Here is a 16877-nt window from a genome sequence, read left to right as displayed (position 1 = left end):
CTGGTTGCTATGAACAAGGGCCTGCATCCAAGTCTCTGCTCCCCACCTTCAGAGGGGGTGCATCATAAGCCCGCAGGTGTCATTTCATTCCCCCTTTTCTACCTACCCCTTTTTAACATTTTATTTATTTTCCCTTTTGTTGCCCTTGCTATTTTTATTGTTGTTGTAGTTATTATTGTCATCATTGTTAGATAGGGCAGAGAAAAATGGAGAGAGGAGGGGAAGTCAGAGAGGAGAGAAAGATAGACACCTGTAGACTTGCTTCACCGCCTGTGAAGCGACTCCCCTGCAGGTGGGGAGCTGGGGACTCAAACCGGGATCCTTAAGCTGGCCCTTGTGCTTTGCGCCACGTACGCTCAACCTGCCCAACTCCCCTGTACCCCCCCCTTTTTTTTTCCTGAGAACTGCTTAGCTCTGGCTCATGGTAGTGTAGAATATTGAAACTGGGACCTGGAAGCCTTAGGCATGAGAGTTTGTTTTGTAAAACCATTATGCTGTGTCCCCAACCAACCTTCTCTCTCAATTTGTCTGTCCTATCAAATAAAAATAAATAAATAAATAAATAAATAAATAAATAAATAAAGGAAAAATGGCCTCTAGCAGTGGTGGATTTGTAGCGCAGCACTGAGCCCCAGCAATAACCCTGGTGGCAACAAAAATAAATTAATGAATACAAATTTTTAAAAAATAAGCACTTAACGTGGTTGTGAAAAAAGCTCCTAGATTTATTGACTTTCAAGTCCTGCCTGAAGTTGCCAGATAATTTCAGAGACAGAAAGACAGGAAGGAGAGACACCACAGTGCCACCCATGAAGCTTTCCCCTGCAGGTGCTCCTGTGTGGTGGTGGGGGCTGAATATGGGTCCTTGCTTGTGGTAATGTGAGCCCCCCAACCCCCAGAGAGGATTTGTGTGTCCTGCTGTCCTGGCCTGCCAGGGTACCCACACCTGGGTCGCTGTGGTTCCTCTGGGGTTAGTGGGAGGACTGCAATGCTAGGGGTTGAGTTCCCGGTCCTCTACTCTCCCTCCTCCCTGCTGTTCCTCAGAGCCTGTGACTAGGGAGGAGACATGTAGGTGGGGGAGTTCAGCCATCAGCCCCCACGCTGCCAAGCCGAAGCCAGGTTCTAGGGCACAAGGCAGTGGGTCCCTGGCAGCCGGTCCAGCCAGCAGAGGACCAGGCCGCCCTCCCAGGGCGCAGGAAATGGCCTGGCCTGCCTGCAGCCACAGCCTGTGACTCGGCCTTCCCTTCAGGCCCGTTTCCTTTATCCGGTTGTTTTGCTCTGAATTCACAAAGTGCAGCCTTCCCCTCAACTCCCGTTTCCATCCCGTTCCCCTCCACCCCCACATCCCCCTTCCAGAGCAGGGCAGGACGGATACACCAGGTTAGGGGGCCTGGCGGAGGCCCCCACCCGGAGAGCCAGAGACCGGTCCAACGTCCGGGGCTGCCCCCTGCCGGCCGAGTGGGGTAGCGTCCCCGGTGCTGCGGAGACACCTGCAGGCGCCGGGGAAAGGCCCGTGGCTGGCGGCTCGGGTCCTAGTGGCTGGGTCCGCGCGGCGAAGCTTCGAGGTCTGGGCAGGCTTGGTCCGGAGCTGGGAGGGTGCCCGGGGGTGCTCTAGCCCTCGGCGGCTGGGCCGTGCAGAGCGAAGAGCTTTGCCCAGCAGGTGGCGACGGCGTGCAGGGCGCGCAGCAGCAGCTGCCTCGGGTGGCCCGGGCGCCGGGCGGGGCGCGTCGTGGGGCGTGGGCTCTGCGGTGTGGAAGGCAGGGGCTCGGCGGCGCGCTCCCCTCCCGCCCCTCCATCCTCTCCAGCCCGGCCAGCCCCGGGGAGGGAGCCCGCAGCCGCGCGGGGAGGGGGGCGGGCGCACCTGGCGCAGCGTCGGGCAGTGGAGGCGCAGCACAGCCTCTGTGCGCGCAGCCACGGTCCGGGCCGCCTTCTCCAGCGCCCCACGGCCCCCGCCTGCCACGGCCTCCTGCAGGCTGCGCCCCAACGCTGCGATGGACAGCAGGATGTTGCGTTCCTGTGGAGGGAAGGAAGGGCAGAGGGTGCAGGGTGGAGGACGAGCCCGGGGTAGGGGACGGCAGGAGAGGGGGCCTCCCACCTACCTTCTGGGCGCTGCAAGAGGCGCCCACCAGCCCCCGCTGGGGGAGGGCCCCCGCTCCCGTCAGGTTTTTCTGATGGAAATAGCGCTGCCTGGAGCTGGGCCCAGCCCGCCTCACTGCTGCCTGCAGGTCCTCGAAGATGACGGCGCGATAGTGGCGGAGCACATCTGGGACGCTGCAGCCGCGCCCAGCCCGCCCGCCGCGCAGCCCCAGCCCCAACAGCAGCAGCGCCCAGACCACCAGCCTGGGGGGCACCTGCAAGAGACGCCTGTTAGGGCAGCCGCCATCGCTGCCCTAATCTAAAATGGGGGGCACGCAGCCCCCGGGATGGGGTGCAGCGGATAGTGTTGGACTCTCAAGCATGAGGTTCCCAGTTAGTTCCCGGCATCACGATGCTGTGGTTCTCTTGCATAAATAAATCTTTTCGGGGCCGGATGGACACCAGGGCTGTGGATGAGGTTTTAGGGAGACTAGGAAGGAAACGGGATTCCACAGACAGGTGTCCATGAGACTGGGGGCAGGACTGGTCTAGGTCCATGGTAAAGGAGGAAGCCCCTTCTAACCAGCAGAATGGTCTTGTCCCTCCCTGGTCAAATGCTGAGCCACCCCACCACAGCACAAACCCCCTCCAGTACGGGGCTCTCCATAGGGTGCTATTTCCTGCCCCAAGACTGGACTCATCTGCCCCCCTACTGCTGGGCGCCTCCCAAGTCCCCACTTCCCCCAATCAATGGCCCTGACACAGCCAGCTAAGTGAGCCTGGGAATTGGAGTTTAGCCCAGCCAGCCAGAAGATAGGTGAGGGCTCAGAACTCAAGGTCACACCCCATCAGAAGGGGAAGGTGTGGGGAAACCCCCAGAGGCAAGGCAAGGGACTGGCTCTCCAGAGGACAAAGCGCCCCCCACCCCCACCCACGGCACACATCCAGGGCTCCCAGCCTCAGGCATGTCCACGGCCCCTGGCTGGAGCCTGAGCCTAGAAAATTAATCAAGTGAAGCCAGTGAGATACAGGACTCGGCTTCCCAGCTATGGCAGGGGAGGCTGAGGGAGCAGCACCCTGAGCAAGCATCTAGGGGACCTGGGGGACTTGGGTGTGTAGTGCAGGGTGAGCTGCTGCCTGAGGCTCGAGCAGCTTGGAGCCTGGGACAAATGCTGGCACTGTGGCCACCTCAGCAGCAGATGCCCCACTGCCCTGCTGGCCATGGGTCACACAGAGGTGACTGTGGCGATAGGCAGTATGGGGGAGGGAGCCTAGTGGTATAGGCTGGCTGCCCAGGGGGCCCTGGGGTAAGGAGTCGGCTCCCCAGGGGGCTCCAAGGCTCAGCCTGGCCTCAGATCCGGCACCAGGTGACCCAGCTGACCCCCCACCCCCATCCACTGCCAGTGCTGGGCACTCAAGGCAGGAGCACCCAGTGCCTAGCCAGGGATGGGGATTTCCCAGCGGACGGGCGTAGGATAGGCAGCATTTCCTGGGAGGTGCATGCTCCCAAGCCCCCCTCCCCAGGGAGAACCTGCTCACCATGGGCCTCTGGGTGTCAGCCCTCACTCCTGCCAGTGGGCTTCACACATGATCCTGGGGTCCTCAGGTATGGGCTGCAGACCGACGGGGCTTCTCTGGACTGGCTGCAGCGGCCGGCTTTTGAAGTTGGCTCCTCCGAGCAGAGGGAGGGAGCCAAAGGATCTCAGCCCTGCCCCCTCCTTCTCCCCACCCCCTATCCAATCACTTCTTCAATCAACCTGACCCAAGCCAGCGCCAGTGAGGAGCCAGCGGTGGGGTGGCCGGTTGCCTTCTCCCGAAGGCGACCCTGAAGATGAAGGTAGTGGAGAGGGGACAGGGGGCTGTCCTCAGTCTCAGCAGGTGCTGCCCTTCCAGTGCAGAACCAGGTGGGCGGGCTGCACCCTGCTGTCGGGGGTCCTGCCCCAGCAGGTCCTCTCTGGGACTTCCCAGGCTCCCGCTGGCCCAGCTTGGGCAGGGTGGCCTCTTACAACGGGAGGTCATGGCCACGGCCACTTGCCCCAGCAGCCTCTGCCTGGCCATTGTGCGTTCACTCTGTGGCCAAGCAGCACCCTAGAACTCAAGCTTCCTCAGCCCTGCTCACCCTAAGTCAGAGCTAAAAACACGGTGAGCTAGAAAAGAGGTGTTTTTTCCCAGGGAGCAAAGTAGGTGTTTTTTTTTTTTTTTTGGAGGGGGGGTGAGGGGTGGGAATAGAACTTAGGCAGAGGGTGAGGTGTGGAATTATACTACTGTAATATAATATTGTAAGCCACTATTGAATCAAATCACTAGTAAAATTTTTGAAGGAGGTAGAGAATTGTGGCTTAAGATCTCAAATCAGGTGGGGAGATAGGATAGTTATGCAAAAGGCTTCAAAGTCCCAGGTTCAATCATTACCATAAGCCAGAGCTGATTACTGCTCTGGGAAACAAAATAAAACAAACAGCCTCAAAGCTCTTGAGGAAAGAGACTCACATAGATGAGAGAGATGTTCATTTACATGTGGATAGTCCAGATGTTCTGGGACTTTCTAAGAGTCCTATCTATAGGCCTCATCTGATATGAGGGCCAGAGCAAGAACCAGGAGGAGCCATACCCAAAGTGGGGCAGAAGGTGACAGCAACTATACCATATCACCCTCCTCCCTGGACATCAGTCTCCATAGCTGTAATGGGGCAGGTTGACATTTGAGCCCGTTTCCAGGGCCTGCAGTCACAGAGCCAGGCAGCACTCTGCCTGCTTCCCCCAGAGGTCAGGAAACCCCGTGTCCTTGACAACACCCCTCAGCCTCTTCCAGTGGTTCCTGAAGGCCCACCTCAGTCAGAAGAGGCCTAGGTGGTCTGGGAGGTGGCGCAGTGATAAGACTTTGGACTCTCAAGCAGGAGGTCCTGAATTTGATCCCCAGCTGCACATGTGCCAGAGTGATGTCTGATTCTTTCTCTCTCCTTTCTCATTAATAAATAAATAAAATGTTAAAAAAAAAAAAAAAAAAAGAGGCCTAGAGCCTCACACCAGCAGATCCTGGCTCCACACAGGGCTGGTCCTCCCTTTGCCCAAGGCTGGCTGTGTCCTCCTGCCTCCCAGAGCAGTGAGGGAGGTAGATCCAGGACCTTTGCTCCATGCCCTGCGTGCCCACCACACTGGAGCATTAATTCAGCTGGTACCAAAGGCGGAGCCCTGGATCTATCTTCCCATCACGGACCCTTCAGAATCAGCACAAGGCACCAAGGGGCTGCCTGTGGGTCTTTTACAGGCAAAGTATAGAGGCAACTACCAGGCCCCATGTAGCAGTGAGCATGTCTCCCTGGCCCACCTATTACCTCTGGACAGCTGTCAGCAGTACACCCCCTTCCAAAGAGAACCAGGTGGTTTCAACTGAACATGCAGGGAGCCAAAGTCTTTAGCCTCACAAATAGCAAAGGTCTCCTAAGGGATACATCTTTCAATCCAGAGAAGACGGCAGTAACAAATGCACACGCTGATTATCAGCAAAGATAAATTCACCTGTGAGTGTAAGATAACCTTGGGGGCAGGTGCCAAGCCATCATCCTAATCCCCGTAGGCACACAGGACAGCTGGTGGTGCGCCTTCTGGAGCACAGTACTTGTGGTTCAGAGGGAACAGATGTGTCATCAGGGAAGCAAGGCCCAGCCCTCCTCTACACACTCACCAGGGAGCCTCAGTGGGCTGACAGAACCATTGAGAAGGCCTGGAGAGTTCATCAGGCCAGAGGGGATGGTGAAAGCACACATCAGACCAGGGCTCAGAGTAGATCAGCAAGTGAAGAGCCCCGCTATGTGACATAAAAAAACCTTTAATTACAGAACAGGGTGGGCAGTACAGCAGCCCTGCTACCCTCCTCACTACAGTCCTCCATACTTGGCCCAAGGCCCCAGCCCTGCAGGCCCCAAATGTCAGAAGGTGTTCTTGATGCTGGCTGCCACCAACACCAGTATCTCCCCAATCTTCCGCTGCCAGTTGGCGATGTCCTTGGACACAGCACACCAGAGCTCCCCGTGCCTCGGCTCCGCATTCTCACAGCGCCTCCGTACCTCCTCTTGCTGCTCCTGTGTGTGTGTGGGGGGCACCAAGATGTCTGAGGTGGGGAAAGGGCCAGGCCACAAAGGCTGCCCAGCAGCAGGAGGCCTAGGACCAAGCTTGCAGGCTGTGCAGGTTCCATGGCACAGCCCCACTTCCTGTGGAGACCCCCACAATGCCAAGTACAGCTCTGGCTTCTGGAGGGGACAGCTCATGGGCTCCCTGGAAGCTCAGACTCCGGAAGACGGAGGATGCTGAGGTGCAGGGACAATCCCAGGCCTAGTCATCACCCACCACCTCCCTGAAGGGACTGAAGACATTTACAAGGGCCCAAGCGCCTACACTGCAGGCCTCAAGGCTTGCGCTGGAAAGCAGGTGTGCAGGTAGAGTGTGTCTTCCATCCTCCCTGCTCCATATCTCCCCACTGTTCCTGAGCTCCCCAACTGGGCATGGGGGGAACAGCAGACAGCAGAGGCCCCCGTGGCTAAGGGTGGTCAGTGCCTCACCTCTGTGCCATGCTGCAGTTCGAACTTGTAGAAGAAAGCCCAGGCGTCTCCCAGGTCTGAGTCAATCTTCACTGTGCGGTGGAACCATTCCCTGGCTTTGGTGATCTTCCGCTCACTCCAGAACAGCCTGCAGAAGAAGGGTGGAAACTAGAGTCAGAAGTCACATGTGGTGTCTGTGGGTCAGCCTGGTGTGGCTGCCCGGGTTAGCTTTCCGGTGTGGGGTGGGTGATGGCAGCAGCTCCACAGGCCAGGTGCCACCTCATCAGTGTAGCCCTCTCCTTGGGGGTTGTGAGCCCCTGGACTCCCCACAGGAGGGCTGAGGGCAGGGCCCAGCTGCCTGGAGACCACTTCAGATTCTGGACTTGCCTTTCATGTATCAAGCCAATGGTCCCTCTCTCACTTTTTTTTAAAAATTTTTTTTTAATATTTATTTTCCCTTTGGTTGCCCTTGTTTTTTTTTTTTTTTTCCCTCCAGGGTTATTGCTGGGCTCGGTGCCTGCACCATGAATCCACCGCTCCTGGAGGCCATTTTGTCCCCCTTTTGTTGCCCTTGTTGTTGTAGTCTTGTTGTTGTTATTATTATTGCCATTGTTGATGTTGTTCGTTGTTGGATAGGACAGAGAGAAATGGAGAGAGGAGGGGAAGACAGAGAAGGGGAGAGAAAGACAGACACCTGCAGACCTGCTTCACTGCCTGTGAAGCGACTCCCCTGCAGGTGGGGAGCCGGGGGCTCGAACCGGGATCCTTACGCGGGTCCCTGCGCTTTGCGTCACATGCGCTTAACCCATTGCGCCACCGCCCGACCCCCTGTTGCCCTTGTTTTATTGTTGTAGTTATTGTTGTTCTTGATGTCATCATTGTTGGATAGGACACAGAGAAATGGAGAGAGGAGGGGAAGACAGAGGGGGGGAGAGAAAGACACCTGCAGACCTGCTTCACCACCTGTGAAGCGACTCCCCTGCAGGTGGGGAACTGGGGGCTCAAACCGGGATCCTTACTGGTCCTAGCGCTTTTCACCATGTGCACTTAACCCGCTGCAGTACCGCCCGACTCCCTCCCTCTCACTTTTTTAAAGGTTTATTTTTTAAGTGAGAAACAGAGAACCAGAGCATCACTCTGGCACATGGAATGTCAGAGATTGAACTCAGGACTTCATGGTTGAGAGTCCAACCCTTTATCCACTGTACTACCTCCTAGGCTGCCAGATAAATTGTATCTCATTTATTTATCTATTTATTTCTGCCACAAGTTACTGCTTGTGCCTACTTGACTTTATGGCTCCCAATGGCCAATTTTTTTCCCTTTTATTTTTTTCCCTATAGATAGGAGAGTGAGAGAGAGAGACAGAGACAGAGAGGGGGAGGGAGAAAGAGAGACTCCACAACACCATCCCACTGCTTCTGATGCTTACCCCTGTAGCTGCTCTCGTGTGGTGACCCAGGGCTCAAACTGGGGTCCTTGAGCATGGTAAGTGTGTGCTACGCAAGGCGGGCCACCTGCTGCACTCCCAACTACCCTTAAAAAAAATCCAGAGGGGGGAGCTGGGCAGTAGCACAGCGGGGTAAGCGCACATGGGGCAAAGCGAAAGGACCAGCATAAGAATCCTGGTTCGAGTCCCTGGCTTCCCACCTGCAGGGGAGTCACTTCAGTGAAGCAGGTCTGCAGGTGTCTATCTTTCTCTCCCTCTCTCTGTCTTCCCCTCCTCTCTCCATTTCTCTCTGTCCTATCCAACAACGACAACAACAATAATAACTACAACAATAAAACAACAAGGGCAACAAAAGGAAATAAATAAAAAAAAAAAAATCCAGAGGGGGAGTCGGGCTGTAGCGCAGCGGGTTAAGCGCACGTGGTGCAAAGCGCAAGGACCCGCATAAGGATCCCGGTTTGAGTTCCAGGTTCCCCACCTGCAGGGGAGTCACTTCACAGGCGGTGAAGCAGGTCTGCAGGTGTCTGTCTTTCTCTCCTCTTCTCTGTCTTCCCCTCCTCTCTCCATTTCTCTCTGTCCTATCCAATGACGACAACAAAATAAAAAAAATAAAAATAAAAAAATTCAGAGGAGGGGGGTCGGACGGTAGCGCAGTGGGTTAAGCACATGTGCAAAGCGCAAAGACTGGCATAAGGGTCCCAGTTCAAGCCCCCGGCTCCCCACCTGCAGAGAAGTCACCTCACAAGCAGTGAAGCAGGTCTGTAGATGTCTATCTTTCTCTCCCTCTGTTTTCCCCTCCTCTCTCCATTACTCTATGTACTATCCAACAACATCAATGGCAACAATAATGACAAGGGCAACAAAATGGGAAAAAAAAAAATGGCCTCCAGGAGCAGTGGATTTGTAGTGCAGGCACCGAACCCCAGCAATAACCCTGGAAGCCAAAAAAAAAAAAAAAAAAAAAAAAATCCAGAGGCTGTCCTCCAGGAGGTGGCAGTGGCTGGTGCTCTCATTCTTGTCTTCTCTCTCTTTCTCTCTCCGTCACCCTCCCTCTCTCCTTGGCTCACTCATGTTAAAAAGAAAAGAAAAAAAAGCCCCAGGGGACTCAGTGAACAGAGCACCACATGTCTTCCATGCTCAAGATCCTGGGCTTGACCCCTGACACCGCATGGGAGCACTAAGGACCGAACGAGAGCAGTCTTGTGGGTGTGGTGCTTTGGAACCTGTTCTTCGCTCTCTCCCTCGCTCTCTCTAAAACTGGGGCAGAAACTAGGCTGGAGAGGCAGCGTGGCGTTTTGCACATAGACAAGGCCCTAAGTTCATCTGTGGATATCCCATAGGTAAAAGAGTCCGTATAGAGCTGAACTTCAAACTATCATTTTCCTTTGGGCAAAACACAATGACATGAAAATAAATGCGATGGGCAGGGAGACAGCATAATGGCTATGTAGAAGACTCTCTATAAAGTCCCAGTTCAAGCCTCAGCACCACCATAAACCAGAGCTGAGCAGTGCTCCGGTTAAAAAAAAAAAAAAAGAGTGCCCCAGGAATTCTAGCAGGAACCTAAGCCAACTCCTAGATAAGTCCAGGTCAGCAATGAGCAAGCCAGGCTCATGGCACTGCCCTGAAATCCAGGCCTGTAGGAGGTCCAAACTGGTGAGGAATCCCAGGAGCCCACTGCTCCTGCACCACTGAAGGCAGGCTGGTGGGGGCAGCACTGAGCAGTACTCCCTCTCCGGCTGGCAGAGGGACCAGAGCTAAGCAAGCCTTCCCATCCCTCTAGGGGGTTGTTTTCCAGCTCTGATAACCTGATTGCTTTTTAAGCCTTGTGGTATTCATAATTGCTCGGTGTCAGATAAACTGTGATTTAAAGAACACAAACTCAGATAGCAGAACATAGTCTGGGAACAGCGAGGAGTGACTTATTTACTTTAGCAAAGCCATTTACAAGGTTTTATGGCAGCGCTATCAGAGGGTCACACACAACAGTCACCCTGACAGTGGGACCCAGCAGGCAGGGGGGCCTGGGCAGGCACACCACACTTCAGCAGCATCTGAGGTGAGGAGCCACTCACTGACCTCCTGCCCATTAGCCCATGGACCACAAACAAGGTGGTGAGACCTTGAGCATGTCTGCCCCTGCACCTAGGCAGGCTGGCTAGAACCTGGGTTGTGCCAAAAATCACAAAGGTGGCAAAGTCTCATTTCTCAGCCTGAGAAGACAAAGCAAAGTTCTTGCCTCAAGTTCTCTGAGCCAAAGGCGCTTTGTATATACTCTGTGTGGATAAAAAATCAGCAGGTCTGTCTGTCGGGCAACCCAGGGTGTGTATCGGTATAACCAAGAAAGTGGCAGAGAAATAGAAAGAAGCCCACAGCCCCCTTAGAAGGAGCCAGAGTAGACAGGAGGGGTCCAAGGAGGCCACTTCCCAGGGGCCTAGGACAGTAGGTACTGACAGCACACGCCCAAATGGTCTCTGTCTGGGTTACAGTGCCCTGTCACCTAGCTCTGGCAGCTGAGGACTCTGGAAGCCACTTGGGCTCTGATATGAGAGCTCTGTCAAGTCTCCAAGGGCCAGCAATCCCACAAAATATCCCCACTCACTTGGCCACTGCCAGGAGGACATGGGGGTCATGTTCACACTTCTTCAGGGCATCGACACTCTTGGTCTTCCTCTGGGGGCGGGCCTCCAGGAAGATGGCTTCAGACCACAGGACACCTGGAAATCAGATATAGGCCTCCTGAGATTCACCTCTGATTTCAGGCAGGCAGCATCCACACACAGGCTGCCCCCCACCCCCAAAAGGGCATTCATAGGTATCAGCAGACTCAAGCTGGGGGTGTCCACACACCTGCTCACTGGGCCTGAAGAGCAGAGAAATACAAAGTATGCATCCACCTGCCTGCCCTACTGCCCACAGCAGCCCAACCACTATAAGGGCTTTAATACACAGACAGAGAATTCACATTTAAAAACCTATTGTTACAAAACAATCAGAAGTACTTCTAAAGATTCATGCAAAAGGGGGGGGGGGGCTGAGCGGTGGCACACCTGGTTAGGTGCACATATGTGCACAAGGACCCAGGTTCGAGCCCCACTCCCCACCTGTAGGGGAATATTTCATGAGCAGTGAAGCATGGCTGCAGGTCTCTATCTCCCCTCTCAATTTCCTGTCAAATAAAAACAGAAAAGGAAAAAAAAAAGTGGGAAAAAATGGCTGCCTGAGCAGTGGGTTTAGAGAGCAGGCACCAAGGCCACCAATAACTCTGGTGGCAAGCAAAAAAAAAAAAAAAAAGCCTCATGCAAAAGACAGTTATCTTAGGTGGCTAGGAGGTAGTGCAACAGATTAAGCACATATAGTAGTACAAAGTGCAAGGATCCCAGTTCAAGCCCCTGGATCCCCACCTGGGGGGGTAGGTGGGAGAGCATGCTTCACAGGTAGTCCATCTTCCCCTCCCCTCTTAATTTCTCTCTGTCCTATCCAATAAAATGGGGGGGGGGGAGAGTAATCTCAAATGATATTAAAATGGAACTAAAAGGTGAATGATATCTCTCTAGCATATCGACACAGATAATTCTTTTAAAATTTTTTTGTCTTTATAGTTCAAATATATTTAATGCCAAGAGTTCATGATATTTTCTCTTTTCTCACCTAAAACCATTTTAAAGGAGCCATCATCCAACACACAATAGCCTGCACAATATAAAATTTCTACACTCTATTACACACATTACGCTGGGTAATGATAATGCAAAGAAACTGAAGTTGTAAGTAAACCTCAAATCATCTATGCATATCTTTAAAACTCTTTTAGATTTATAATTTACCTAGCAGGTTAGAACAGAGTAAAAAGTAATTTTAGGTGGTCTGGGAGATGGTGCAGTGGATAAAGCATTGGATTCTCAGGAATGAGGTCCCAAGTTCAATCCCTGGCAGCACATGTACCAGAGTGATGTCTGGTTCTTTCTCTCTCTCTCCTTCTATCTTTCTCATAAATAATTAAATTCTTTTTTAAAAAAAGTATTTTTAGTCTAATAAATCTGAGTTATTTCATCATGTCTGATAACCTTTGGAAAATTACATAAGGTCTTTTTCTTTCTCTGTAAGGTAGAAACTCCCTCAGAGTTTTGTGATTAGAAGCACACAGATAGTTCCGGAGTATTGCAATTACAAGCCTGGGGTCCCAAATTTGCCAGTGTTGTGCCAGAATGATGCTCTAGTTTTCTCTCATCCACTCAATCATTCCAAAAAGGGGGTGGGGTGGGGTGGGGTGAGGAACACTGGAGCATCATTCTGGCACATCCAATGCCAGGAATCCAACTCAAACTTGATGCTTGAGAGTCAAGCTCTATCTACTCTTGGATTGCTTCTTATTCTATCTGAAAACACTGGATCAGAGTAATGCCTACCTGGTGATGACAAAAAATAATGCACAGTGGGTGGGTGAGATGGCTCAGAGTCCAAGAGTGATGTGCTGGATTCATGCCTGGCACTGGTGGAAAAAGGTAAATTCAGGGGCCTCAAGAGAGCTCACCTGGCAGAGCACATAGCCCAGCTCTGAGCTCTCAGCCACCATGTGGGAGCACCAAGCAAAGCTGTGGAGCAGGGCTGCAGTCTCTCTCCTCTTTCCCTTTCTGTCTCCCACTTTCTTTAAGAAAAGAGTCTGACAACTGAGGAAATGGCTCAACTGGTTGGACTTGTATGCCTGAGATTCCCGATATGATCCCTGGCCTACATGTTCTAGAGTGGTGCTCCAGGATGTGTGCATGCACGGTGTGGTGTGTGTCAGTGTCATGGGAAACTAATATGTGACAAATAGATATTTTAAAAAGAAGAAAGAAAAGAACCTTCTGGGAGTGGTAGATTGTGCAGGCAAGAAGCCCTAGAAAACACCTTGAAAGCTAAACAATAAATTTAAAAAATTAAAGGCATGTAACTTCACACATAACATTAAACTGTATATAATAAGTTGCAGGGGGAGTCAGGCGGTAGCGTAGTGGGTTAAGCACACGTGGTGCGAAGCACAAGGACCAATGTAAAGATACCGGTTCAAGCCTCCAGCTCCCCACCTACAGGGGAGTTGCTTCACAAGCGGTAAAGCAGGTCTGCAGATGTCTGTCTTTGTCTCCTCCTCTCTGTCTTCCTCATCTCTCTCCATTTCTCTCTGTCCTAACAAAGACCACATCAACAATAACAACAACAAGGTCAACAAAAGGGAAAATAAATTTTAAAAAATAAGTTGCAATAATACAACAAGTTGAAAATAGTGACTCCCAAGTAGGGGGATTATAGGTGATTTTTACATTGTTTTTTAAATATACCATTTCTGGGAGTCGGGCTGTAGTGCAGCGGGTTAAGCGCAGGTGGCGCAAAGCACAAGGACCAGCATAAGGATCCCGGTTCGAGCCCCGGCTCCCCACCTGCAGGGGAGTCGCTTCACAGGCGGTGAAGCAGGTCTGCAGGTGTCTATCTTTCTCTCCTCCTCTCTGTCTTTCCCCCCCTCTCCATTTCTCTCTGTCCTATCCAACAACGACAACAACAATAATAACTACAACAATAAAAAAAAAAAAACCAGCAAGGGCAACAAAAGGGAATAAATAAAATAAAATAAATATTAAAATATATATATACCATTTCTTAAAATATTTCTGTATTTATTTATGGGTTGAGGGTAGGGAGAGAATCAGGACATCACTCCTGACAAAAGTGATGCCAAGGGAATGAACTCGGAACCCCTCACCTGAGAGTCTAACGCCTTATCCACTGTGCCACCTCCCACGTCGCTTCTGTCCTCTTTAAGTTGGTTTATACTACACATGTAGTGTATAATAAAATTTAAGATTTAAAAGAAAGAAACATGGCAGCACTTCAGAACATCAAGTCAGAATTCCCCCAAGTGGAGACTGGGGATTTAGTTAAAATGCTTGATGACCAAAAAGAACAGAACTGTGTCTAAAATGGCACACAGACAAAACATTCCAATTGTCTGTTTGACCTAGAGGCCCAGGCAGTGTGAAGCACCCAGAGGAAGAGGTCCTACCAGAGTTGGGGCACTCCTGCAGGGCCTTGGCCATAAGTGTGTTGGCGATATTCTTCAGTCCCGCACGGTACTCCAACCGCACTGACTCCAACCTGAGGAGAGAGGTGGGTCAGAAGGGAGGTTTCACATGTGTCTCCAACAGTCCTGTGACATGCTGGCTGCAGTTCTAGAAGCTACTGGGAAACCACAGGGGCTGAAGTTCCCTTCTTGATGAGCAAAGCTCTCCAACAGAGAAGCAGGCCCTCTGTCAGCCATCCTCAATCCACCTGGCTCCCCAACACCAGACCAAATGAAGGTGTGTAAGACTAGGTCTGCTACCTGCCCATCTTTTTGCTGTCTTCTCAATGTCCCCTCCTGTTCCAGTTCTGATACTCCTAAGGCCCAAACTACACCTCTGAGCCACAGCTTGCTATCGACAGAATGCCACCTCCAGCAAACTCCTAGTCATCACTCAAGGCCTTTCCAAGAGGCCATACTCACTCTTCTGCTCTCAGCTCCGCTCACTCCAAATCCCCCATTTTTAACTCCACAGTCCCCTGGGTACCATCAAGTAAACTCTACCAAAGTTGCTTTAAGCCCAACTGACTGTGTCAGCCCTACCAATGCAAAAATGGCCATCCCTGCCACCCTCCTCACAAAGCCTGAGCTGGAAACGTTGCTCAAATGACAGGGAGTTAGGGTGGAAAACCTGGGCCCGTGGAACTCACCACAGGCCAGGATTCTTTGGGTTCTTCAGGCGAGACTTCTCCAAAATGGCCCGTGCTCGGGTCAGCTGCCCAATCTTCTCTTCTAGCCGAGAAAGCAAAAGCCACAGGGGGGTGGAGTGGGGACACTTCTTCAACTGCAGAAACAAAGACAAGTGAGACTCAGCTATGCCTAGAAGGTGGTGAAAGACATTGCTGGCTCCTCAGCACACGAGAACCACAAGGGTTGGCTGAGTGGGCAAAGGCTTGCCACCCCTTGGGCACTGTGTACAGGTAGACAGGGCCTGTGTTTAAGTGTTTGGCTGCATATATGTGTGTGTACACAGCATCCAGGAACTCATACTTGCACTGAGTGTAACTCATCTCCTTTTTTTTTTTTTATAAATATTTTATTTTAATGAGAGAGAAAGAAATACCAGAACCCTGGTTATCTCTGATTTATGGTGGTGCTGAAGACTAAACCTGGAGTCTTGGAGCCTCAGGCATTTGAGTCTTTTGCAGAACTAATAAGCTGTCTCCTCTGCCCACTCATCTAGCTCTTTACAAAGTACTGTTTTGTTGTTGTTGTTTTGCCTCCAGGGTTATTGTTGGGGCTCAGTGCCTGCACTACGAATTCACTGCTCCTGGAGGCCATTTTTGTTGTCCTTATTGTTGTATTTATTATTGTTGTTGTCATTGCTGTTGTTGGGTAGGACAGAGAGAAGTCAAGAGAGGAGATGGAGAAGACAGAGAGGGAGAAAGATAGACACCTGCAGACCTGCTTCAATGCTTGTGAAGTGATCCCCCTGCAGGTGGGGAGCCAGGGGCTCGAACCGGGATCCTTATCCCAGTCTGTGCACTTTGTGCCATGTGCACTTAACCCTGCTGTGCTACCGCCCGGCCTCCCTTTACAAAGCATTGTACATGACTGAGTGAGAAAACTGGGATCTAGCCCCAAAACCACAGGTCTACTGGGAGCGCAAGCAATTGCCTGGCTACTGGACTAAGTAAAGAATAATAGCACCCAGGACCAGGCCACCTCTGGACAGCTCACCCCCTGGTTGTAGGCCTCTCGGGCTTTCTCCATCAGCCCCTCCTGCTCCTCCACTTGCCCCTTCATCATCCAGAGCTTGGGGAAGTCCTCGTAGTGCCTCAGCGCCTCTTCACACAGCTCCTGGGCAGCAGCGATGTTTCCCAGCACCCATTCCAGCTTCACAGACTTCATGAACACCTGTGGGGAAGACATGTCACAGCCCTGCCCTGAACCATGGCTAGACCCTCTGCAGCTTGCCCTGAGCCGTCTGTCTGTTTTTTTTTTTCTATGTTTTTGTGAGCTGTTTCTCACCTTCTTGATCAGATGGGGTTCAAATAATATGAATGTATTTTATTTATTTGTACTTTATTTTTTAAAAATATTTATTTTGGATAGACAGAAAATTGAGAGAAGCAGGGGAGAGACACCAGCAGTATTGCTTCACTAATTGTGAATCATCCCTCCTGTAGGTGGTGAAGGGAAGGGGACTTGAACCCCAAGTCCTTGTGCACTGCAATGTGTATAATTTACCAGGTGTGTCATCTGCTGGTCCTTTTACTATTATAATTATTATTTTAGTTTTTTAATATTTATTTATTTTCTCTTTTGTTGCCCTTGTTGTTTTATTGTTGTAGTTACTGTTGTTATTCTTGATGTCACTGTTGTTGGATAGGACAGAGAGAAATGGAGAGAGGAGGGGAAGACAGAGAGGGAAAGATAGACACCTGCAGACCTGCTTCACTGCCTGTGAAGTGACTCCCCTGCTGGTGGGGAGCCGGGGGCTCCAACCGGGATCCTTATGAGGGTACTTGGGCTTTGTGCCACATGCGTTTAACCCACTGCACTACCGCCCGACTCTATTATTATTTTACCAGAGTACTATTCAGCTCTGGCTTATGATAGAATGGGGGACTGAACCTGGGACTTTGGAGCCTCAAGCATGAGTCTCTTTGCATAACCATTATGCCATCTACCCCACCCCTTTTTATTATTTTTAAAATATTACTAATAGGGCTAATGAATTAGCTCACTTGGATAGTGTTGCTTTGCTATGTGT

General features: G+C 51.7%; 2 protein-coding genes across 2 annotated transcripts in view; both read right to left on the bottom strand.

Annotated features, from left to right (window-relative positions):
- Positions 1–1481: 1481 nt before the first annotated feature.
- Positions 1482–4134, bottom strand: C14H20orf204 (chromosome 14 C20orf204 homolog). Its single transcript, XM_060171003.1, has 5 exons — positions 4057–4134; positions 3839–3901; positions 2100–2390; positions 1862–2014; positions 1482–1743 (listed from the first exon to the last, which is right to left on the bottom strand). The coding sequence occupies exons 1-5, from the start codon at positions 4132–4134 to the stop codon at positions 1612–1614; spliced, it is 717 nt and encodes a 238-aa protein (XP_060026986.1). The 3' UTR covers positions 1482–1611.
- A 1753-nt stretch (positions 4135–5887) lies between these two features.
- Positions 5888–16877, bottom strand: part of PRPF6 (pre-mRNA processing factor 6) — a 71327-nt gene continuing 60337 nt past the window's right edge. The window contains exons 16-21 of the mRNA XM_007524436.3: positions 15842–16018; positions 14812–14945; positions 14105–14196; positions 10667–10781; positions 6636–6762; positions 5888–6158 (exon numbers count right to left, since the gene is read on the bottom strand). Coding sequence (XP_007524498.1) covers positions 6006–6158; positions 6636–6762; positions 10667–10781; positions 14105–14196; positions 14812–14945; positions 15842–16018 — 798 coding nt within the window. The 3' untranslated portion in view covers positions 5888–6005. The remainder of the gene's footprint in view (positions 6159–6635; positions 6763–10666; positions 10782–14104; positions 14197–14811; positions 14946–15841; positions 16019–16877) is intronic.

This window comes from Erinaceus europaeus, chromosome 14 (assembly GCF_950295315.1).
Source record: "Erinaceus europaeus chromosome 14, mEriEur2.1, whole genome shotgun sequence".
Classification (NCBI taxonomy): Eukaryota; Metazoa; Chordata; class Mammalia; order Eulipotyphla; family Erinaceidae; genus Erinaceus; species Erinaceus europaeus.
The sequence above is the reverse complement of the archived record's forward strand: the minus strand, read 5'-3'. Positions and strand labels throughout refer to the sequence as shown.